Genomic DNA, 24,357 nt, shown 5'->3' with positions numbered 1-24,357 from the left:
TATACAGCATGGAGATTGTACTTACTGTTTCCCTGGTAGCAAGAGCTACTTTCTTCCCATTTTTCAGGCTCATTCCTCCAAGGGACTCCCATCACATGCACATACTTAACCCCATGCCAACTGCCAATTTCCACTTCCCTGTGCTTGGCCCCTCGCTGACTTTTCCAGCTTCCTGCTTGGAATTTGCATTTCATTTCCTTCTCCTCTGTTGCCATCCTGTGCAGGATACAGGGCTCTGGAAAAATGGAGGGTCTCACCTTTGATGCATGTTTAACTGGTTGAGGTAAAGCCTGGAAGGGACCACTGGCTTCCAGCCAGTCCATGAAGTTTATGTTACAGGCAGTGGGGCCTGGAGCCTTAAAATGCGTGTTAACATAACTCAACGTTTTCTTAAAGGCCACAAAGGCTTTTTAGAAATTGCCACGTACTGAGAGTAGTTCCAGGTAAGCAGAAAGGATGTTACGTGCATCTGAAGTTGGTGGAGAGAGCTGGTGGTAGAAAGGGAATGTGCTGAGGTGGCAGGTGTATTGTTTCTTCTAGAAACCCTAAGCCCACTAAACCCAAGGCTGACCAGGATTAGAAATGTGGGAAGTTTTTCATTAGCAGCTGTAATTTACCCTCTATGTTTCCAGCCTGATGAAGCCAGGGTAACACCTAGTAATCATCCCCCTTGCACTGGTACCACCTCACTGGAGCACCAAGCCAGTCCCAAGTATTGTCATAATTTTCGTATAAGTGCAAGGAAGGTTGGAAAAGATGATCCCTGTTTATGTAATACATCCAACATGTCATTCCCATCCAGCCCCATTAAAAATCTTACAGTTTTAAAATATGTAATGAGTGTAGAAGGTACCTGCCATTTTATATACAACTGTTTCACTCTGAAATGTCCTTCCAACATTTTTTTTCTTAAGGGTGATGTAATCTGATATGCCTAAAAATCATTGCTACTTTATGGCTTTGCCCCTGCTCCATAAGACTTTTCAAATATTCAGAGTCTATTAAGAAGTCCTATGGGAATTTCTTGCTTATTGCAAATATACCATTCTTAAAGAATGGTATGTTTTCTCCAGTAGTTACATCTTGTCTCTGAGAAACGTAATGGTTTGTGCTGACGACAAAAAGTTGGCAGAATAACCCACTGTATAAGCTGTCATATTTAAATGTTGTCTCTCAGCCAGGTTTATGGGATCTTTAATGAAGCAACAATTTCTGGTAAATTAACAAAGCCAGAAGATAACCTGTCTCTGAATGTGTGGCCATATATGGATAGGATAGGTGGTATTAGGGGCAGTCCACTTTTCTACACAATGATAGATTAGTAACAGCATTAGTGATTGCAGAGTTATGGTAGCCTTTAGAGGCCCATTATGCAAGGCTCTGTCTACAATCTGTGTTGTAGAAATGTTCATACCTATAGCTATTCATGTTTGTGCATGTTGCATGTATATGCACACACACTGAATAGGAGAACACACATGTATATGTTCATGAGTGAGTAATGATTTTCAGTCCCTTAGAGTTTGGATATCCATTTCTCTAAAAGATGGTGATTTTACAGAAGTGTCACATCCACATTCTGGTATCAGGCCTGATTAAGGTGCCTAAATCAAGCACCCAAAATAACTTCTTGCTCTTGAACATTGTAGATGGATATTCTGGCATCCACAGGTGTTCAAGAATGCAAGTGAGAACTGAATGTAGGCTGTGCTGGCTTTTATCGTCCTGATATACTGCTGTATTTTCCTTTTCCTTGGGGCTGAGCAGTATTATAAAAGTGCTTTTGAACTTGAAATAAAATTAGAAAAAAATAAGACATATAATGCATTTATGCTAGGTGTTTTGCAGCCTATGGCAAGATGTTTCTAGAGGCTGGGAACAGCATTACACAAGGAGAACCTGGTGAAAAGAATCCATCATCAGTAAAATCTTGTGTGGAAAAATTTCCAGGAGTTGGAGGCTAGGACCAGTAGTTGGTAATATTTAGTTCTGTGTCACAAAGATTGTACTCTCTTACACTGAAAAGATTGGTCATATATGTGGCAGTGTAGACTATGTGTGAGTGTAGACTATAGTATGTAGAGGAGAAGAAAAAATAGAAAATAACATAAAACCTTTGAAATTATTTTCATGCCATTTGTCCACCACATAAAACTGTTCAATGAAATTTGTTCGGTCAGATTAAAAAAAAAATCACTTTTAGAAATGGAGGAATTTTAAGAAGTCAAGGCTACTTCTAGACCTTTTGTTCCAGAATGATTTGCTTATGTAGAAGTATAACCACTCTACTACTAACAAATGCAATGAGTTCTAGGTGTCCTGATTATAGGAGTTAATGTAACATACACACAAAAAGAAAAAAGAGAACTTCTTTGCAAGCATATATAATGTGTATTTGCTGCACCTTTGGAGTTACTGTTCTTTGCAGAAGTTCTACTGAGCTAAAGACCAAAGTGTGTCTGTATTAGCATCTCTGTTTAGACCAGGTGTGAGCTTTTAAAGTGAAATTCCTGGCCCTCCCCACTCGTGAAGCAGTGATTCACATAACAGAGTGCACAAACTGGTTCCTTTTTGGTGAAACTAAGCAGCAAGATGCACTTAATATGCTGCAACCATAAATGAATGTTCAGGCCACAGGACTAAACTCAGAGCAAGCTAGAAATGTAAATAATGTGGATGTCAGGTGCTGAGGATGTCATGCAAATTGACTCTTTCACCCTTCTGTTTGGCCTACACTATGTGCCAATGTAGACTTTGTCTAAATATGCCTGGGTACAGATTTTAGATATACTTCCGGTATGGGAAAGTTGACTGATTGCCACTGTGCCAAACTGTATCTCTTTCCATATTCCCTATACTGCTCTGAAAGCCTCCCACTCCTTTTTCCTTGAAATGTTAGAAGATGCTAGCAGCCAGGTCCTGGAAAGATCCCTTTTGGGGTAGTCCTCCTCTGTTTATAGGTTGCCCAGGCCTACATGGAAATTTCCAGAAAGCTCTGGTAAGTCATGTTCCTAGAAACGTCAAGACGTCGTCAAAGAGCCTGGCTATTTACTCCATTTCAAAGACTTGCACAGTACTGGCATTTGTAAATGGTAAGCATTTGCTCTTGCAAAACCCTTAAAAAATTTTTCCAGAGATTTTCTTCTGTGTGTACCATATTCTGAGCAAGTAGAAAAACAGATGCCTCCGTTAATACCATGTTTTGACAAAGAGAGGCTCAAACATGAGACCACATCCTGATTTGTATTTCAGAGATGCAGTTCAGTCTCGGCATAATGCACACAGGAGCTTTGCGCTGAGCTTTTGTTTAAGAGGCTGATTACCTAGAGCTGAATTTTGCATGGAAAACAAAGTTGAATCAAAATTTGCTATACTTAGTGCTGTCCTGCAAAGATCTGACTGGTTGACTGAACCTTCCCTTTATGTTTGTAACAAGTGAGGAAAATAAGAGGTGGTCTGAAATATGAGTGACTGATAGTCAGCCTAAGGGAAAAAATCAAACAATTGTGGCCAGCCTTTTGAATCCTTTGCAGTCCTTCATTCTAGCTCAGCTTATGATCTACCCGTTTCAGAGATTCTTGTTACTTTTTTCCTAGCTGTGTGGCTCTGCTGTTTCTAAGAGAGTGTTAAAGTGCTTCTCAGCTGCAATGCATCCTTTCCTGCCCACTGGCTTTCAGCATACGCTAATGGATCACAGATTGCCCATGTGTATGACTTAATTGTTGCCCAGTCGAATTCACCCAAATTCTGCCAGAAAAATAGCAAGTGGCATCTACCTTCGGCTGCTAAAACAGGCTTTCGGTGACCCCTGGTCTCTTCCAGAATGGCACAGATGACAAGTAGGACTCAGTACTGCTTTTAATGGCCTTGTAGCACAGGATTACTGCATAGTTGGTAGAGAGGAAAGGATATTTCCAAATTCAGACTTAGTCCTCTGGAAGTGCCTTTCTGTTTTTCAGCTAAAGTGTTTTAAAAAGGGTGAGATGTATCCAAGCTTCAGTTTTAGAAAAGAAAGTTATTTTGAGAAGAAAGGATCAGATTTATGTTGCTTCATGCCATATAATTCCTTTTGGTTTTCTGAAATATTTTTGCTTTAGTTTGTTTGTATATCATATTTGTCTGCACAGGATGTAAAGCAGGACAATCTAGAGAGCATGCCAAAAGCTGGGATAGTGCAAAAGCTCATACTGTCCTTTTGGTATCTGTTGCATGACTCTAATGACATCTGTCCAAATATCTGGTAATTTAAACTTTCATGAAGAAAGAGCAGGTATTGAATAGATCTTGGCTCTTTGCTGCTCTTGATTTAACATAAACCTTCTGGTTGATCTGGATCTAATTCTAACATGAAAGTTCAAAGAAAATAAATGTCAGTGTGCTTTGTGAATCTCTTGCATACAATAAATTATGAAAACTCATTCCAGGTGATCTGGACAAAGGGAGAACATCATAGTCTTAATTTTCTGTTGATCCCAAGGAGACTGTAAACTGGGTAGCTACTTGTGTCTGTATTTGATGGGAATGTAAGAACAGAATATGTAAAGGCAGGTTATGAGGCAGTATGTCAAAGAACAGATTATGAAGCGCTTGTGGACCAGTGATGCAGAAAAGGTATCTTACCAAGAGATGTGGCCATCACTTGTCTGGAAGGTAGTTTTTAAAGTCTAGATAAACCTTTGTTTTTTGTTTCTTTTTTGGCAACACTTCAGCTAACTTACCTGAAAACTGTTGATAAAGAATGAACTCAAAATATGCAGCAATTTTGTATCTATAACAGCTTTTTTTGCCCTCTTTCAAGGATCTGTGATTTGAATAAGATGCAAGTTTTCTTCCTCAGAATAGAGGACCTGGAGAAGTTAACAGCAGGTTATAATGATAAGAATGTTGCTTGGTGAAGTGGTTTCTGTGAAAAGCTCCCTCCCTCCCTCTTACAGCTTTTAAGGATGGGGGCAGAATTTGCTGATATTTTATTGTCACAGATTGTATTAAATTCCAGTAGATTTTCCTCTGTGAATATTCATAAGCTACAAAAAAAAAGAAGGGTTTTCTAGTGCAAGTTTATCTTGATTGAAGACCTGAGCTCATTTTATCAAATCTTGGTAAACTTTCTTCAGGCATCAATTTTTCTGTCCAAGTAACAAGCTAATGTTACAATAAGTTTTCTTCATTTTTGTGTTATTTGGGACAAAGGTAGGAGAACAGATTTTGTGTCTAGGTTGGTGCATTTCACGAAGGTTTTGTTACTTCATTTATTCCGATACAAATTGTGAAACAATCAAGTTAGCTAAAGCACCAAATAATACAATTACATTACAAAAAATGAATATGCAGAATAATGCAATGTATTTACTATGTTACGTGATGTTTTGCATCTTTGGCTGAGATTTTTCTCCTGTGTCTTCAGACATCTAGATCACAGGCAGCTACTTCTGAGCTAGCTTATATATGTTTATATCCTATCCAGTCAAGAGAGACAAACATTTCTAGAGTGTGGTTTATCTGACTTATTTTAGATGTGTGCCTTAAGATGAATAGACTCCTGAAGTGCTTGTTTCTCTCTGTTGATTCTTAATGGGAGTTCAGACATGCAGCTCAGATATAGGTGCTTTATCTGACCAAGTTAATCCCTGCCTCCCATGTCATGCAGTTTTAATTTTGAGTAATAATTGTGATTTTTATTGTGCTTGCAGGTTGGTCAGGACAAAGGAAACTGTTTGTTTCACAAAAACCCCAGTCCATGCGTCATTCCTCAAGAGAATGAAAATATTTTCCACACGATATTTGCTTTTTTCACAAAGTCTGGCAGAAAAGTATTGGTAAGAATGTCCACCTATGACAAACTTAAGCATATGTCATATCTTACAAAAGATTTTGCATGGATCAGCCTGAAGAGCTCATGCAGATAGTTCGTTACAGAGTACTGGTTTTGTGCATGTAGACTAATGCTGATGTGATACTTGGGGGATATTTAGTGCTTTTCATTATCTGTTTTTTACCTAGAGGAAGCCTCAGGAAATCCAGTGGGGAAGAAGTTGCCCAAAGTGGGAACGCAGAGCCCTCTGCCCCCATATCCTTTGGGGGCACACGGGGCAGCTGGGCTTGCACTGGCGCTCAGCGCCAGCCCCGTGCAGAGGGCGACCACCTAGCCCAGCCCTGCTGCGCTGCCCTCCTCAGCCCTTGGGATCTAGCTCTCTTCAGAAAGCTGCTGCGATTTCCTATGCAAGTGGATTTTAGCATTTACTGTGCATTTTTTCAGTCAGTTGGAACGTTTGCTGTCACAGAGTATTTTCAGTGAGTTATTTCCTCCTTTCCTGACACGCCTAACAGCTTTTTTTCTTTTTCCTGTAGGACTGTGAAAGACCAGGCAGGTCCTGCTTAATTATACGCTGCAATTTAAGCTCGCTAGCAAAAGCAGAGTCCTGTGATATAAGTATTTACACACTGCTGAATACTGAGATATTGAAGAAGGTATGTGCTTCCTTTGCAGTTTGTCTTTAATACCAATTTAAGTATGCATACGTGCATCAACGTGCTTGAGACCTGCATTCCTTCCTCTGTTTACTAGTGTGTTATAAAAAGTCGTGGTGTCAAAGAAAACAGATCAATTTATGAACAGTGTATAGGGATGTGTTAATCCTATTTCTTACCAGTTACATTAAGACAGAAATAAATCAAATGGAGAAATCAATACACTGAGAAAAAATAAGACCCCTCAGTGTATGTATAGTGTTAAGGCTAGAGATTTCTAAAAGCTAAGTGAGAAGTGGAGTAAGTGCACATAAACTGACCAACTATCTGTCATTTCCTCTGTGTAAACAGAGATATGGCAGTTTTTTGTATTTTTTTTAGTCTAAATTATTATTATTCAAAGAAGATACAACACAGCCAAAATAACACTGAGCTTGACATTTGTGACAAGAAACAAATGGCTACAAGTTAGTTTCCATCTTTTCTGAAGCGACTGAATGAAATAGCAAATCTTCTAAATTTCTAGTGCATTTTGCCCTGTTTTCCTGTGCTTAGAAAAATGCTGACTGTGGATTTAGGGCAAGATTCTGTAAAATTATAAGCATGTAAGATAATCAGAGAGAAAGAAGGCTGTTAACGTGAGCCTAATAAAATAAACCTGTCTTTGGTAGCTGCTAGATTAAAAACATTGGAGAGAGCCTTTATTAGAGAGCCGTTGCTAAAATAATTGATAGCTCTGAGCTTTTCCAGCTGAAACCAACTATATCTGTTAATGTTTGATAGTAGAGAAAATAGGCCAGGCCAAAAGTTTCGGGTATTTATGTTACATGCACATAGAAACACTGAAATGTGTAAGCACGTAACTGAGTGCACACTAAATATCCATTTGGGAAATTCAGTCATGGGAGTAGCCAGAATCCATCCCATCTGCTGTGTCCTTTCTAAGATGACCATTAGCAGATCTTCTTTAAAAGATGTACAACACTTACCTGTGTCTTTGGGTTGGTGTCCTCAATACAGGCCTTTTCCTACTTATCACACACCCTCCCCAAAGTGAACAGCCTAAGAATGACCAACACGTGCATTAAAATGGCAGCTTATTGGAACATGCATGTTAAAAAGTGCTGCATAAAATATAGGAGAAAAATCTATTAATATAGGGAGATATAAATTGAATATTTAAGCTATTTGCAGTGCACAGATTCAAATAATTAAGCAGTTTTTGTCTCAGGTGCACTTGAGTCTATCCCAGCTTTCCTGTATCTTTCTGCCCTCATTTAAAAAACAAATAGGAATTTGTCTTTGATGGTTAATATTGAACTTGCCAGTGTTGATTGGCAACGTTCTGTCTTGTCTTCTGCTTGTGTGGTAAACGTGGGGAACATGAAAAACAGGCCAAATAAAAATGATGTGTTTAAAGTTCAACATACCTGATTTGGTTGTGTTTGTTTTAATCTGAGATTATGTGCTGGGCTTTGTCTGTCTATGTGAGCTTAAGGTACATTTTTCAAAGCAGGGTTTTAGCCTGTTTCAACTCCCAACCCAAGCTCCACTGAGTGTTATCTAGATACAGTTATTGCACTGGCAAACGTAGGGGTTTTTCATTTTGTATTTTTGGTGCTTCCTCCCCACCCCAAATCCAATCCTTCCTGTTTTTACTTCTCAGGACAGTTCGTCGGTCATCCAGTTCGTCACAAGGGCAAAGGTGCGGGTTGACCCTGCCCTCAGGGTTGTGGAGGTGCCCAGTGGGAGCCCAGAAGAAAAACCAGTAAGTGAATGAGTCTGGAGAGAAAGGTTTCCTGATCCCAGGGGGATGGAGATCATTGAGAGAGCTCGGCAAACTGGAATTTGTGGGTTTAGTGTTTAGATAGAGTGTGAGGGTGCACAGACTTCCTCGGACCAGGCTAACCGTGCTGCTGTGGGTTTGCTCGCTGAGATAACCATGCCATCAGTGTGAATGATGTTATGTGGAGTAGGAGAGTCTGTCTTGTGCTAGTCAAGGTTGTAATAGTCTCTGGAATAGCTGTGCCAAAATTAGGTTTAGCTTCCTGCTCCGAGGTTAACGTCTGCTTTAATCTATTTCAGATTTTCCTTGAAAACATAGTAGAGACTTGAAACCCCAACAAAGTCATTTCAGATGTGCCAATATGAAATATTTAAAGTGGTAATGAATGATATTCTGAGAGCTGTGAAAATGGGCAAGGGGGTCTAACCATTCAGAGATTCATATAACTATTCTGTCGTGCCTAGCTGGTGGAATTCATGTATGACCTGATACTGCATTTCATGTTGATCTGCATGAAGCTAGGTTGAAAATTCTAGCGGAAATATTGAAATTCAGGGTTAATTCACTATACAGTTGTGGCTTGAACAGGACCATATTTACAATCTTCTGGAGAAGAAGGAGATGTTAGACTTTTGTAGTCCAAAAATAGGAGGTTTCCTATCACCAAGTGGCCGAACATTTAGGGCATGAAAATTGCATGAATAGCCATATCCAAATTCAACTTTCTTTTTGCCTGGTGAAATAAATTTTAAGTTTCATTTCCTATTTCACACTTACATGGGGATCAGAGTTAATCTGAACTGCTTTCAATTTCTTCTCCTGCTCTGTACTTTTGGAACATGACCTAGATCCCACCTCTCACTTATCCCCTTACCCTGAATGATTGACATGACTGCCAGCCTATGAAACTGTTCTCTCTTACTGGCTCCGTCTCATAGCTCTCTATGAGGTTTGAGTAGGAGAGGTATTGAGGTCAAGGCACCTTCGGAAGAGATTGACATCCCCCACTAAAGCACTCATCTGGGAGATAATGGATTTAAATCCCTACAGCCAAAGAAGAAAGTGAACCTGCGTCTGTGTACTACCTTCACTCTGAACGCTTGGAAAGGGGAGACATTGCTACAGTGATCACCTTCACCACCACGTCTGCAACTCTAGACTTGTTCCCATTTCTTTTTTTAACTTTCTATTTTATTAGAACTGTCTGAAAAAAATTCTTTTGTATGACAGGACCCCGTTTTTTCCTCTCTGTTTTATTTTCTTTGTCAGGTTTCTGGACCATTCTAAAGAACATTAAAAAATTAGGCTTGGCAGCTGAACTGAAGAAGTCAGTTATTCACATAGCTAGTCTTCCCTGGGAATGTGCCTTATAAATGACCTGCAGCTCTGACTGTTAAGACACTGCTAGATCTCTGTTTAGTTCCGCAGCTTGCATTTAATGGCTTAAATCTTGCCATTTAATGGCTAAATTTCATTAATGACTGAAGTAACACCCGACTGTGATACCCATGCCCCATCTGAAATGGGAGAAGCCAGGATGTCTCTGCCATATATTATACTCTGTAAAGGGTTTTAGAATCTTTCTGAATGATGGACACAGTGTAACGTGTGTGGGATTACTATTATTTAACACTTAAAATTTAGAAATGCTTTTATCCAGGAATGCAAGCTCTGCTATAATTCATTGTTATCTAATGCTTGGGGAAAAACAAACAAAAAGGAAGAAAATCCCCCCAAAACACTGTTCTTTTCCTTTTCCTGGAAAGCTTTTCATCAAGTCTTGAGTTGCCACAATTACAAAGTTCACTGTGTGTGCTAGGAAACTGTATTAATCTTCAAACAAGAACTTGCCCCTGGTTCCTGGGAAGCTCTAGCTGTAAAGAAGCGTGCTTGACATATTGTAGTCATGTAACATCAATTTGTAATTTCAAGTCTTTTCTAATGTGAGTGCTATGTGCTCTCTACTTTATGCTATTTCCATATGTCTGTTGGCTTCCCCATTGCCGTATATTTTACACAGGGTCATGTTCAGGGAAAAATTTAAGACGTGGTTTGGCTCAAGGTATTCCTTTTTTCCCCCCTCTCTTTTTCTCCCTTGTCTTGTGGAATGCAGAAGGAAACAATACTTGTTGCAAGCCACAGTTATTCAGCCGGAACTAGAGACAGGAGAGATAAAATGTCTTCGTTCATATTTCTCCCTTCCTTTTTAAAATCCCGTTCTGTTTTCCTTTCACTGACCACTGACTGCTGTACCATATCCATTTGGATAGCAGCTCTTTCTGAGCAGTTGTGCATGGGCTCGCTGTGAGTCTGCTCATGAAGGTGTTCCTGAACAGTGAAAAATATTTTTGTAAACACTTTATCATGGGTAATTTTGAAAAGGCCTTTTGGCTGTCTACAGTTTGAATATAGTCTTATTAAAACCATTTAAACTGTTCTTTAGAACTAGCTGCCCTTATTTCACTGGGAACTTTTACACTTTAGTGCACAGAGTGCACACTATAAAAAAAAAAAGACAAAAGGAAAAGGAAGGCTGATATTTGTGATGCTAGTGTAGTAGGTACAACAGTGGCAAGACCATCCATTTAAATATCAGTTGTGTGAGAAACTGTAATGGACTATCTGCAAAGGGGATACAAAAGCTTATGTAAAGATCTGTAAGCTGGGTACCAGGCTGTCTTTGAGAACATTTTTAAAACAGATGCAGGCTTGAAGTATTTGTTGTTTATACAATTTATCACAGACCATTTCTCTGGATTTGAATGACTGATATATTCTTTCTCTCTAGTTATTATAGTCTATTTAAACTCTTCTGGTATGGTATTTCCAGAAGACGCACTTTCTTTTCTTGAGCCTGTGCATTTCTATGAAGATTTGGCTCCCTTCTTTTGTATATGTGAGACAAGACCAATGATGAGCTCTAGGAGACCACAGTGATCAAATATGAGATCCAAGGGTCAACATCCTCTGCTTGCATACAGGAGGAGGAGTGCTCTCACGGAGCAAAAGGACTTCCCTCCGTGAATGCTGATGGGGAAGGGAGAAGAGGCTGAATCTCATTATGTCCAAACCTGCCAAATGCTCTGAGTTCTGTCTTGAAAATCAGAGAATACGAAGTTGAGCAGAGGAAGGGAGAACCCAAGCTAACATGCCTGCCGCTCCTGCAACAAAATACTCTGTAAAGCTGGAGGTTTCTGGCTAGCTTACAGCTGTCCATTTTTAAGCTCAGCACATGCATACCTTCCTCAAGCTTTTGAACCTTTCTCTCCTCCTGGGTAGAGTTCACTGCTCTCTCATTTTCAGACCAGTCATCCCAGGATTAATATAACACAGGCAAGTGGTTGCCATACGTGAGTTTTTGTATGGGGTTTAGTTATATATATGTTCACAGTGATATACAGTGTAAAAAGAAAGAAAAGAAAAGAGAAACTTCAAAATTTAATTTATTGTGTGAAGACCTTCAGGGTGTTCTGGGAGGTCTTTATAACAGAGGGATTTATATGCATGTTCACTTGCCTAAGCTTTCACTGTCTGCCTGCAGCTCAGAAGACTTTGGACTTTGGCCTGTTCTCTGTGTCTGAGCTGGAAGGAAAAGCCTGTTTTACTTTACAGCCCTCTCCCCCGTCTCCGTGTGGGACTTCCCAGACATTTGTTAATGCACATGAGAATACCTCTCCCCCTTGCCTTTTAGGAACACTGAGCAGTTTAAGGCTACTATTCTCTCCAGCTTAGCTTTGAAAAGAATATAACATCCCAGCCTGGCTAAGCCAGATGTGAACATCTTCCAGAAGCTTTGAAGCCCTCTTTCTAGTGCGTTAATTGCTGCCTTACTGTTTTCATTTGCTTTCTTTTTCATTTCATTGTTTTACCTTTCCAGCTGTTACTCTAACAATCTCTTTATAGATTTACTGTGCAGTGTGGCACATAGAAACACCTCGCGGGGTAAAGGAACAGAAGTATACACAATACTAATAAAATACAGATAATTTCCTGGTGATAGAAGCTAACAGGTAGCAAGGATACCTCAGGTTTATGTTCTCTGAGGACCTTCAACCTTTTTGTTAGTATGTGGAAATATACATGTGTGTGTGTGTGTGTGTGTGTATACATATATATATATGCATATACATATGTGAAAATGTTGTCTTTACTGGAAGTCCCCTCAAGTAAAATGGCACTTGAATGGACAAATCAACCAGCAATATAGTGCGGCTTGAAACACCAGAAATATTCTGGGCACTAATAAAAAAATAAATTGGCAATTTTTGGTAAGCCTGTGCCTCCAATTGGTGCTGTCTTTTCTGATATAAGTGCATAAAAATCACTTAGTGTGAATAAGCAAAAAGAAATACTTTTCAGGAGGGAGAAATGAAAATTTTACAGTTACCCATTTCTAAACAATTTTTGCTGAGTTATGTTGCTTACCTTCAGGAGTCCCAGTTCAGTGATGGGTCCCACTTAGGCATGGTGTGAACTTTAAATATTTGTGAAAATCCTACTCAGTTAAGTCCTTGCCTGCATACTTTACTGAAATAGGGTTAATGTTTTCAAAGCATGAAGAAATTCTGATCCCTTTGAGTTTGTTCATAAGATTATCAGAAATATAGCAAGTGTTTGGCACAGGAAGAAGATGATGTCTTTGGTCATAAGGGTCCAAATTTCAGAAGGCAATGGTAGGATGCAGTTCTCTGTTCCTTTACACCAGAGAAATTACATTGTTTAAAAACCTGATTGATATGTGAATTACGTACAACTAAATGGCAAGTTACTCTACCTCCTGGAATTCCCTACTTTAAGAATCCCAAAGTACAGTGTGAAATATAAATATAAAACTCCTTATACATCGTAAAGACAACCATGTTTTTTACTGCCTTTCCTTGGCATTTGGTCAGAGTACGGAAACAAACCTATAATTCGTTCCATATTTTATGACCGTTGCATGTTCTTTTTCTGAACCAGACTGCTCCCACCCCTACCGCCATCTCTCACATGCTTTCTTGCACACACACACATACTCTTATCTTCTGTATCAGTAACTTATGTTTCATGACTGTGGGAAACGCGCTAGACTGGAGGCTGCTTTATGCTCCCCGTCATGCTAGCTGCCCTGCAGGAGCCGTGCCGTGGAGCTGGACGGGAGTGAGCGGCTGAGATTTGCTCTTTCTCAGACTACTCAGCTGTCAGAGGTTCAAAAGGCAGGAGGCAGTTGGCACACCACTTCTGCTAGCATCATCGCCTGCCTCCCGCCTCCTCTCAGGGATGGACGGCTTCCCAGCCTCCCACCGCTTGCTGCAGTGACTTCGCGCTGACAATCCAGATGTGTGATGCACGTTGACCGTTTGCCCAGTCTAGTTCGTTTGGGATTTTTTGGTTTTGTTTTTTTTGTTTCTTCACCAAAACTTGTTGCTGTGACCGCTTATTGATGCAGCCAGAATTTGGGGGCTTGAGAGGGATAACATACAGAGTTAACATAAGCAACATCCCTGCTCCTCTCCAAACCACAAAACCATGAATGGGATTTTTTATGCTTGTAAGTTGATTCAAAACTGCTGGAAGAAAGCAGATTGATAAGGCGCTGTTGTTAATCTGTACCCACTAAGTTACTATAGCTTGAGCTGCGACTGTGAAATCTACTGCCAAATTATTCTAGCCAGTATGTTTCAAAGCTGAAATGTAGGGCTCTTGCCATTGAGATGATGTATGATTTGATCTCTGCAACTATTCCTGGCTCTGCCTGCTGACAGTATGAAGTACAGAACTATTGTGACAGAGGTTGTGCTATGTGAACATTTATTCTCTGTGCAGTGGAGAGAAAATACCTCATTTTGCATTCAGTGATGGCTTAAAAAGTCTCTGTTGGCAATATCTAAAGTGTTAGAAGCTTTTTTTTCCCCCCTTAGAGTCAAAAAGAAAAATAACATGAGTGCCTTATCTTCTAAGAAACAGTCATCTGACCTGTGTCCGTAAGATGGATGCATACCCTAGCCTCCGTGAGAAATGGACTGCTATGTCAGATTGTCTTTCCAGCCTGGCTCAGAGATGCAAGGAAGGCACAAGATTTGGTCTTTGGTATCTCTCTCTGGTATTTCCCTTGTGCTAATCTTGGCTGTAAGGGAAACTGCTGACTTTCTATGTTTAGTAAGATATCTCAAAAAGCCTTATAAAGGCTTTGTGCTAATATATGAATGTTAAAATGACTCTCTTTCTTGAGTGAAGAACTGGTCTATGAAAGCTGTTTTGAGCATTGTGGTGATACTTGTTACAGGAATATATACGGGAATTAGTTAGGGGAAAACGGTATCTGTGTGTAACATCTTTTCTGTCCATTTGTTACATTTTCATGTCTCATTGTCATCAAATGCCTGATAATATCTAAGTGATAAGAAACCAGTGTGTGTAAATTGGCAGTGTTCAAATTCTTCTTCCAGAAAAGTTACAGTCTTAATCACCAGTAGTCTGTGAAACTGAGATGAAGTATATTTATGAGTAGTTCTTTATGGGAACACCGTGAGAAAACATAGCCCCATCAATCTGGCTTCCTTTTATTTAAGCCTGTAATTTTTGTGTGTATTTGCTGAAACTTTATAGGCTTACAGAGACTTAGAAGTGTCCACTGGGAGGGATTTCTGGAGGTTGTCCAGTCCCATCTCACACTCAAAGTGGGGCTGCTGCCTGCACCAGCTCAGGGCACCCATGGCTTTATCTAACTGTGTCTTGAAAACCTGCAAGGATGGAGAACCAGTGACCTCTCTGGGTCCCTATTCTGGTGCTGCCCTGACCTTCTTGTTACAGGTTTTCCCTAATGTGCAGTCTGAAGCTCCCTGTCGGCTGTATGGTATCACATTGCCTTTGCTGTCTCATATATGGCACTATTTGAATGGTGTCACTAGTGAGTGAAGATACTTCGCAGGTCATTCATGGGCCTTTTCAAAATGAGTATTTTAGGGCTGCATAGTTCTATCTGATTCTAACCTCTGTTTTTTCACCCACTTTTAACTACCTTTCTTTTTTTCTGTTTAAAAGATTGATTTAAGAGTCCCTGTCTACCAACGGGGTTTTGAAAATTTTAAGCAAAGATGATGGAAGTGGCTTGTGAAGGAGGGAGCAAAACTCACTGCTTTGCCTTCCAAGGCAAACCAAAACAAAGCCAGACAAAACAAATTTGCTGCCTTTTAAAAAATCCTTGCTGCCTCACCACATTTGCTGGATAGTAAATTGCAAAATTTAGCAAAGAAATAGCCCTTATTGAGGAGAAAAGGTTTTGAGTTTTCCACTGAGAAACTGGTTTTGATTGAAATAGGAGGTGGGAAATTCATCAGTATAATTTGCTCTCCTTTTCTTCTTAAAGCAGACAGTTAAGGAAAGCTCTTCGTAGGACATATTTCCCTGCCATACAGGCTATATAAAAAAAGAAGAAAAAACAGCAGGGGACCCCTATCTGCATTCCCAGAAGAAGAACCCATGACTGCATGCACCCTTGCCTCTTTCATACCACGTATCTTATAAAGCACAGCAAGGAATATTCACATTCAATATGGATATTTCCCATTTTTTGCAAAAAAATTAATGAACTTAGAATCTGTAGGGTTTTTCATGTGAAGCACCAGGGCATTTGGCAGAGCTGAGAACATGATGAGTAAGACAGACCACACAAGATGTCATGGTAATCCGTGCCAATCCAAGGAATACAGTTTTTCATGCAAACCTCTGCGTACCTTTGACGGCCTGGCACCAGAAAAGGCTCAATGTCTGGTGGTGGGGGGAGAACTGGCAAGATAAGGGTTAGTTTAGAGTCAGAGCTGTTATCTTTTGGATTGTATGTATGGCTACTCAAATTCCACTTGAAAGGAAGGCTCTAAATCCCTTGCAAAAAATAGATGGAAAGCACAAAATTAAGGACACATTCCATATTTGTTTGACAGATGAAGTATGATCAGTGAGGCCACCAAGCAATGTACTTAATAAGATGAGTACGAGAGAAAACAATGCAACTTCCAATCATAAAAAGATCTTTTTCTAATTGTTTTGTAGGTGGTCTTTGAGGCTTTACACAATCTGGAGCCTCGTGGGTATGTTGTCGGATGGATCATTGCCATCAGTTTGCTGGTGGGAATTCTCATCTTCCTGCTGCTGGCTGTGCTCTTGTGGAAGGTAAGGTAACAGATGCAACATAAACACCCAGGCTAGTCCCAGGAAAAAAGCTTGAAATTGTCCATGCATTTAGCATCCATTTACTTTAGGAACTAAATAGTTGTCCACTCCATTACAGAAGCTGTTAGCCAGCAAAAATATTTTCATATCCCTTTCATATCCCTTTTATGAGGAACAGGGAGAGGCTCCTGATGTAAAGAAGTGGAAAAGTGGTTTCTTCGAGGCCTGGTTATTAAAGGTTGAAACTTTTACTACTGTTCCAGGATGAGAGAAAATCCTTCTAGAGACCTGCCGTTATCTCACACATGCTTGGCGCATCTCTGTGGTTTTCTGAAGCTCCCTGATTTCAACAGGGTTTCCTGAAAATCAGGCAAACTTTGCTTGACCAGCTAAAAGATTGGATACAGGCCTAAAAAAAACCAGTAGGCAGCTACTGCATTCAAGAGGTAAAGGCCTGGGAGGGAGGAGTATCCAGGAATGAGTTTTTCAGATCCCTCTCTCAAAAAAAGTCACATATGAGAAAAATGAGTTACTAGAGCAAAAAGTGCCAGTACCTGTTAAAAGCCAGCCTTCATGCCATCTCTGATAAGATACAATTCTTGCACCCAGACACTGCTACGTGGTAGAAATGGGCAGATGTTGACGCTTTGCAGCAGCCATCTGGTGTGGTGAACCCAAAGGAGCTGGAAGTATTTTCATTCCTCAGTTCCCTGTTACCAACCCATAAATTTAAAAGGCCACGGTCAAGGTCAGGGACTGTATTTGAGAGAAGTAAATCCCAAGTGCATACACGGGACTGAGTCCAAGCTTATTTTGCTTCCTGTGGCAGAGGTCCAGCAGCCTGATGCACGCTGCTTAACAGTACGTGGGCTGCATGGGGCCATTTGCTGGCTCTGCTGCGTTCGGAGGTCACAGCCGCACTGTGCTTCGAAAGCATGCATCGCTGCAGGTCACACTGCTTAAAAATGGACTTGCCAATCTTGCCTAAAAACGGCCATGCAATTCTTATTATAGATTATACAGGTGCATTTATATTATCGATTATATGTCTACTTCATAGGTTTTACATAGATGATATGTGGATTATAGCTTTAAATTATTTTTATAGTCAATTTTGAGGATTTTTAAATGTGTACTGGCCAGGTCAAAATAGACTCTGTTTTCCATTTGGAAAGCAACGCTTGACTGTAGTCTAGAATATTGAAATCTTTTAAATTTTATAGGAATCGTTCAAGTACACGTGAAGAAGCTGCCATTTTGTTACTTGAGAGCCTTAAGTGAAATTCCCAGTGATAGCAACAAATAATTATAATTAATACCAGGCTTATATAGTCCTTTCCTCATACAGATGTTAAAATGCTGAGGCAAAGCAAGGCAAGCTGATTTGCCCGAAGTCCTTCAGCAGCTCTGTGGCAGAGAAGGCAGTAAAAGCCAGGTTTTGTCAGCTGCGCTCCAGCACTTTATCCACTGAGTTGTATGGTTATTACCAGAGCCAGTAACTTAAGGTTTTGTTTTAGAGAAAAGTGATTAAAAGTGTGTAGCTGCTCATATCAGCCAGTATTTTCATTTAAAACTTAGTTTGGATCATAAAAATACATAAGCAATACTTTGCACTCACTTGTTGCTGTATTTATTAAAGTTACTAGCAATTCTAAAGTTGTCTAAGATAAAACTGACATGGGAAAGTTGCAGTCCTAGAGAGGAATCTTAATTGTCCAATTGTAAATATTTATTAGTCAAAATTGGCTATGTATATCCTACAGTCGTTCCTGAATTTTGTATATGAAGAAGTCCAAACAAACTTATATTAGAAGTGTTTTGGTTTTTAAGTGTGGAGCGAAAGAACAGCTGTAAATTAGATGGAGCTTGGGGCATTTTAGAGGTGTTATTATCGTTAGCGTGAGCTCGAAATGCCTCAGATTCTAGGACTAGAGTATAAATTAAATTATCTTTTATTAAGAAATGAACTAGAATTAACCTGTGGTCCAGGAAGGAAACTATTCACAGAGAGCAGAGTAGGAACTGGAACAAACACATTATTATGGAACTAAACACTGGCAGTTGTGTAAGACTTGTTGGCAGTGTCTGTGTCTCAGGCCTAGGAGGAACGTATATTCTCATTGTGTGGTCGACGTTGCRGTGAATGTTGCAACAGAACAGACAAATCACTGAATGCCCTGGCATTTCGCACACTGAGTAAACAGCTCCTTACAGTTGCAGAAAAGCATTAAAATATGTTTAAATATTTCGCATTATATAATCCTTGAATTAACGGTGTTAACGAGAATCAGATCTCAGAAATTCCAGGCCTAAATCCTACTCTGAATCAGATTAAAGTTATTGCACGTGCAATAGAATGAGAATAGTAGTTAATTCATTATTTGTAGATCTAAGATTACACTGTTTAGGAGTCCATGTAAATGGAAGTGATGTTAAATGCCGGGTTATTTCACTTCAAATAAAAGCTTGTTTATTCATATGCTAGGCCACAGCCATATTTATACACTTATAACAAGCTTTTTAGCCTGAGCATGCTCAGTTTTTGACTGGCTTTGCTTCTCTGGTTGTTTATTTTAGTATTTCATTTAGACATTGTGTTTCTTCTGCTTTAAGCGTGTGTAAATTTGTGGGGGTGAGCAGTACCAAGCCTAAACAGTAATGGTGCCCCCACATGTGGCTGCAGTCCTGGCGGCCGGGGGAGCTGAGCCTGCTCCCTTTGCAGCTCTGCCAGTGTCTTCCTTTCCTCGAGGGTGGCTTTTCACTGACTTCTGGGAGATGCCCTGCATGAGGCAGATCAGCAAGACTTGCCCCATTTTTGCTCTGAACATTTCGTTGGAGAGCTCAGCTGTCTCTTGACGCTCACGGCCATTCATGTCCTGTTCATCCCCTCCGGGCCCCTTTGAACATGAGATGTGGTCCTGCTCTTGCTGGTTCCTCTGCATGTCTTTCTCTCCCCGCTCTTACCTTGAGGTTGGTTGCGGGCTGCAGACCTTCCTCTCCTGGTGTCTCTGGCAGGCCAGCAGAGCTGGAGGGGCTCTTCTACCATTGCCCACAGCAATACATTTCGCTTTTTACCAGCAGTGATTGAACTGCACCTCTCAACCTGTTGCACCTCTGTGGTGGCCACCAGCTGCTTGTGGAGAGTGGAGCAGGGGAGGAACCAGCTCTGCTTCAGACCAGTTATCCCATGTGCTCAGTGGTCTCCTGGTTCCCAAGCAGTGGCAACCATTCAGGAAGAAAAGGCGGTTACAGCTGGATTTTTTTTGGGGGGGTACTGTCCCATGCACAGTTCCCTCAGCCATCAGGACTACAGCCATGTACAATAACAAAGTAACTGTTCAGGCATGTTGAATTTATGTGCACTTAAACCAGGGGAGAATTGGCACATAGCATGTAATTGAAATGCTAAAGCATAATGTATTATAACACAATAAATATTAGTAATAGCAGTGCTTAAAAATTCTGTGAAGTATTTACATTTAAACTGACTTGAGTTATGGAGTATTTTTCAATCTGTATCATTGTAGGCAAAATGCACAGGAAATAATAAAAAAGAAAGGTTTGTGTCCAGAGAATATCGAAGAGGGACTGCGTCAGTGTATACCAGAGAAGACACTTGAGCAGTTGAGTGAGTTGTGGAGCCAGTTGTAGGATCACAGAATCGCTGGATGGTTGAGGTTGGAAGGGACCTCTGGAGATCGTCTAGTCTGATCCCCTGCTCAAGCAGGGTCACCTCGAGCAGGTTGCCCAGGACCTTGTCCAGATGGTTTTGGAATATCGTCCAGGAGGGAGACTCCACAACCTCTCTGGGCAACCCGGTTCGGTGCTCAGTCACTCTCACAGTAAAAAAGTGTTTTCCTACGTTCAGACAGACCTTCCTGTGTTTCAGTTTTTGCTCAGTGCCTCTTGTCCTGTCACTGGACACCACTGGTCTCTGTCTTCTTTACACCTTCCCTTCAGATATTTATACACATTGATAAGATCCCCCTCAGCCTTCTGTTCCCCAGGCTAAACAGTCCCGGCTCTCTCAGCCTCTCCTTGTATGAGAGATGCTCTCCCATCCCTTGAACGTCTTTGCGGCCCTTTGCTGGACTCACTTCCGAAGGCTCATGTCTGTCTTGTACTGGGAAGCCAAGCACTGGACTTAACAATCCATACATGGTCTCAGCAGTGCTGAGTAAAGGGGATGAATCACCTCCCTCGACCTACTGGCAATGCTCTTCTTAATGCAGCCCAGGATACCACTGGCCTTCTTTGCCACGAGGGTGCACTGGTGGCTCATGTTTGACCTGTTGTCCACCAGGACCCCCAGGACCTTCTCTGCAGAGCTGCTTTCCAGCAGGTCAGCCCTCAGCTTGTACTGGTGAATAGGATTGTTCCTCCCTAGGTGCAGGGCTTTGCATTTCCCTTTTGTTAAAATTTTATGCAGTAAAACAACTGATTTACAAAACAAAAATCTGTTAGTCATTGCAGTAACAGTATTTCGTTTCTCTGTGGCATGTTTTACACAGATCTTGCTTATCTAGTCATTCAGTTTATTTCTAAACTGAGCTTATCCCTGTGGTATCCAAGCACTGGTTTGTGTAAAATGACATTTCTAGCACTATTCTACAGCTTTTGGATTCTTGGGGCAATTAATTGATCTCCAAATGTTGTAGGTATACCTTATGTAATAAGACACACTTCTTCCAAACCCTGGATTTTTGACAGGGTTGCAGAGGGGAACCACTTGCATAATAGCACACACATGTCATTTTTTGATTACCCAGAGGGTTCCTGCTTTTCAATATGCACAAGACAGTGTTTATTTTCCTTCTGTCTTGTAAGGAGAGTTTGAAGAATCTTCCTTTAGTTTTTAGGAGAGTTATTGTGAACATGTCTCTTAGGATATTGAGCTTATAGTTAGTTCAGGCTTTGAACTGGTTTCGTCCAGTGGGGAGCATGAATCCTTGTAAATGTTGGACTCATGAAATCCTCGCTTAAGTACAAGCTGTATGCATGGATACAGTTGTTTGCTAGTGCTGCTTTAAAGGAGAGATTTTGAAATATGAAAGCTTTTTATGAAATATGAAGCTCTTTAAAAAAGCCAGGCAAATCCAAACAGAGTTTTTAAAGGTGTGTTCAGACATACCGCTTGGAGAAGCCTTATGACTTTTTTCTGTGATTACACAAGTGTCTTTAAAAGAACGACACTTGCATTCCCCTACATGCTGTATTTGTCATTGCCTTACATATTGTTTGAGCATTCAAAAAATGTCTGAAGCTAGCTAAGGCTGAAGCCAACTTGAAATTCACCTATGTAGTAGAAACCACTGTTTTCCCCCTTTTGGAAGGAGACACTTTCCTTTACTTCCCTACTTAGGGCCCCAGACATTAAGTCTTTATACAATGGGCCAAAACATACAACTTTACCATTTTCCAGGAGAGGAAAAAAACCCTGCATTTATTCTTTGCCAGTGGTTGCTCTGTATCCTGTGTTACAAGCCCCAAAACATTTTGTCTCTCTTTTATCTACAGCTCAGGTGGCAGAGGCTAACTGCCATTTCCTGGCGAGTCCTTGTACCGACATCCTTTCCTGGTGGCCAGGTTTTAGAGTAGTGGCTCTGCAAAGGAATAAAATTGAATTTTTTTTAATTTTCCAGAGGTGCGTAGGCGCATACAGTTATGGCACAAAACCTATTTGGATTTCAGTGTAGGGGAGAAGCCTGGCTTTCCTCTACCAGAAGATACATCCTCTCACATAATCTTTCAAGGAAGAATCTTTTTCAATGGAAAAAGTCTCCCAGCTAGGTGTCATCCACCCATTGTCACAGCTGTATAGTTCCAAATATATATTTTGGAGTTGGGGATAGAGAAACCTGTTAAAATGGAGTGACATTTCATATTTCTGATGAAAGTTGTTGTGGCTGTTCACAACTCACATGCTGCTCCCATTCTGTACATGTAACTGCAAGAGCAAACCAGTATTTACTGTGGCGATGCTATAAAATCACGAGTCATTAAAAATTTTAGAAGAATTTTCATAATTGATGTTTAGATAAACAAGGTTCAGCTTGCTGTGACAGTTCTTATTGGGGTCTAGTGACTGAAACGGCAGTTTTTAAAGCACAGAAAGATCTTTGCTATAGAGATGTAGGTGATGTCACCAGCTGCCTCAAATCTCATGAAGGGAAATCTGTATTTTTCTTTTTTTTCTTCTCCACCCTCTGTCCTCAGTTTTAAACCACATCAACGCAGCTGATGTGTTGTGCTTTATCCAAGTTCCTGTCCTACTTTGTCCTCTCTCATTTTTCAGATTATCTCACTTACAAAAGTATGATCCCTTCCTGTAGGGACCTACGTAACACAAACATGTAGGGACCAATGTAACACGTACATGTCCCCATCTCTCCGTCAGAACTGCAAAAACCATGACTTCAGTCATGGTCTGTGGAATTTCTCTTTCTGTACTTTGCAAAATCATTGCATTCTGTGAAGTTTTTCTGATAAACTCTTCTCATTTTATATGCCTCACAACCTACCCATTTATCTAGTTCCTTGCTGTAAGTTGTTCCTTGGTATCTGACATGCAGGCTTCTCAGAGGTACTGTGCCTGACCTTTTTGATACCGATGGTAACTCGGTAGGCCTAGAATTGGGCTTTCTCATTGTTACCATGTTATAAATAATGTAGTCAGGTGATGATTAACTTCTGTGAGTCAAAAGCAAAACCATGTTATCTCCCAGCCATGGATGGACCTTTGTTATGTATAGCAGCTTGGAAACCTGAAGGAATGGGGCAGTGGAAAGGGTTGATTATCTACATAAATAGCGACATTTTCACCAGGCAAAAGTTAGGTGCATCATTTGAAGTCTGTTGTCTTCAAAGCACAGTCAAAACTGTGTTTTGTTTCCTTCTTTCTGGACCAAAGTGGGCATCAACAAATGTTTTCAGACCCAAGGCCTCCCAAGACCAAAGGGCTGTATTCTAACAACACAGACTCAGATTTGGGGTTTTTTTTACAGTAGATTATTTGGATGTTCTGCTGTGTTTTTGAATTCTGTCTATATGATGCAGGAAGATTGGTTTTGGATGTCTTTGCATTTGTTCTTACACAAGTAAATGGTTAATGCTGCTGCTGCAGCCAAAACACCACCTTCCCCAGTGAGTTTGCTGGCTACCATGTAATATTTGTTCACCACCCTCAAGACCAAGGTTGGCAACATTTCTTTGGTGGTGTATCTCCAGTACTTGTGAAATGCCTTTGTTATCTTTCCGGATAAAGTGAGCTCTGTAAATGTACAACAATAATATTGTGACTGTGTTCTCTCTGCTCTCAGCATCCTCCAAATGAGAGCTGTGCTTGCCAGGATGCCTTGAGAATATCACAGCCATTGCAGCTGTGTAGCTTTCATCCTGGCACTGCACAAACAAATTGAATCCACTGGCAAGAGAAAAGTCCTGATGTGGTTCAGAAAGTCTTTTTAAAAAAGAAGAAAAATAACCATGATTTTCAAGAGCCCAAACCAGAAGAATAGTATGTGTGTAGACTGAAAAATTGGAAATAAATACCCAATTTTCCAAGGTTCCCACTACCGGAATACAACATGTATTTGTTGGAAGTCATTAGCATCCCTCAGACCCAAATGCCAAGAAAAGAGAAAATGTGACTTGCATAGTCTGAATTCTCTCTTCAAGCTTGGTGTCACAATGGGAAATGCTGTGTTACGACTTATACAGCCATACCATAGCCATTTCCTCCTGGTTTTACTAAACCCGTAAAAGTAATTTATTCTGATAATTATGGACACAGTACGACTTTCATTCAAATATTTTTGGCAGGTCAAATATATCAAAATACAATTGTAAAGCTACTTTTTATTGATTCCAGAAATAGTCTTTAACGTTTAGTCTCTGGTTTTCAAACAAAGCCAAAAATATTTCAGTAGTTTTTCTTTTTTCCTATGCAGAGG

At 40.4% G+C, this 24,357-nt stretch overlaps 1 protein-coding gene across 1 annotated transcript in view; it reads left to right on the top strand.

The window, feature by feature from the left end:
- The window catches only part of ITGA9 (integrin subunit alpha 9), a 233,419-nt gene that overhangs the window by 196,837 nt on the left and 12,225 nt on the right, over window positions 1-24,357 (top strand). Inside the window, exons 24-27 of the mRNA XM_026067943.1 lie at window positions 5,691-5,816; window positions 6,349-6,468; window positions 8,135-8,236; window positions 16,286-16,405. Coding sequence (XP_025923728.1) covers window positions 5,691-5,816; window positions 6,349-6,468; window positions 8,135-8,236; window positions 16,286-16,405 — 468 coding nt within the window. The remainder of the gene's footprint in view (window positions 1-5,690; window positions 5,817-6,348; window positions 6,469-8,134; window positions 8,237-16,285; window positions 16,406-24,357) is intronic.

This window comes from Apteryx rowi, unplaced genomic scaffold (genome assembly GCF_003343035.1).
Source record: "Apteryx rowi isolate R43461 unplaced genomic scaffold, aptRow1 scaffold_265, whole genome shotgun sequence".
NCBI classification, from domain to species: Eukaryota; Metazoa; Chordata; class Aves; order Apterygiformes; family Apterygidae; genus Apteryx; species Apteryx rowi.
This window is presented reverse-complemented; position numbering and strand designations above follow the sequence as displayed.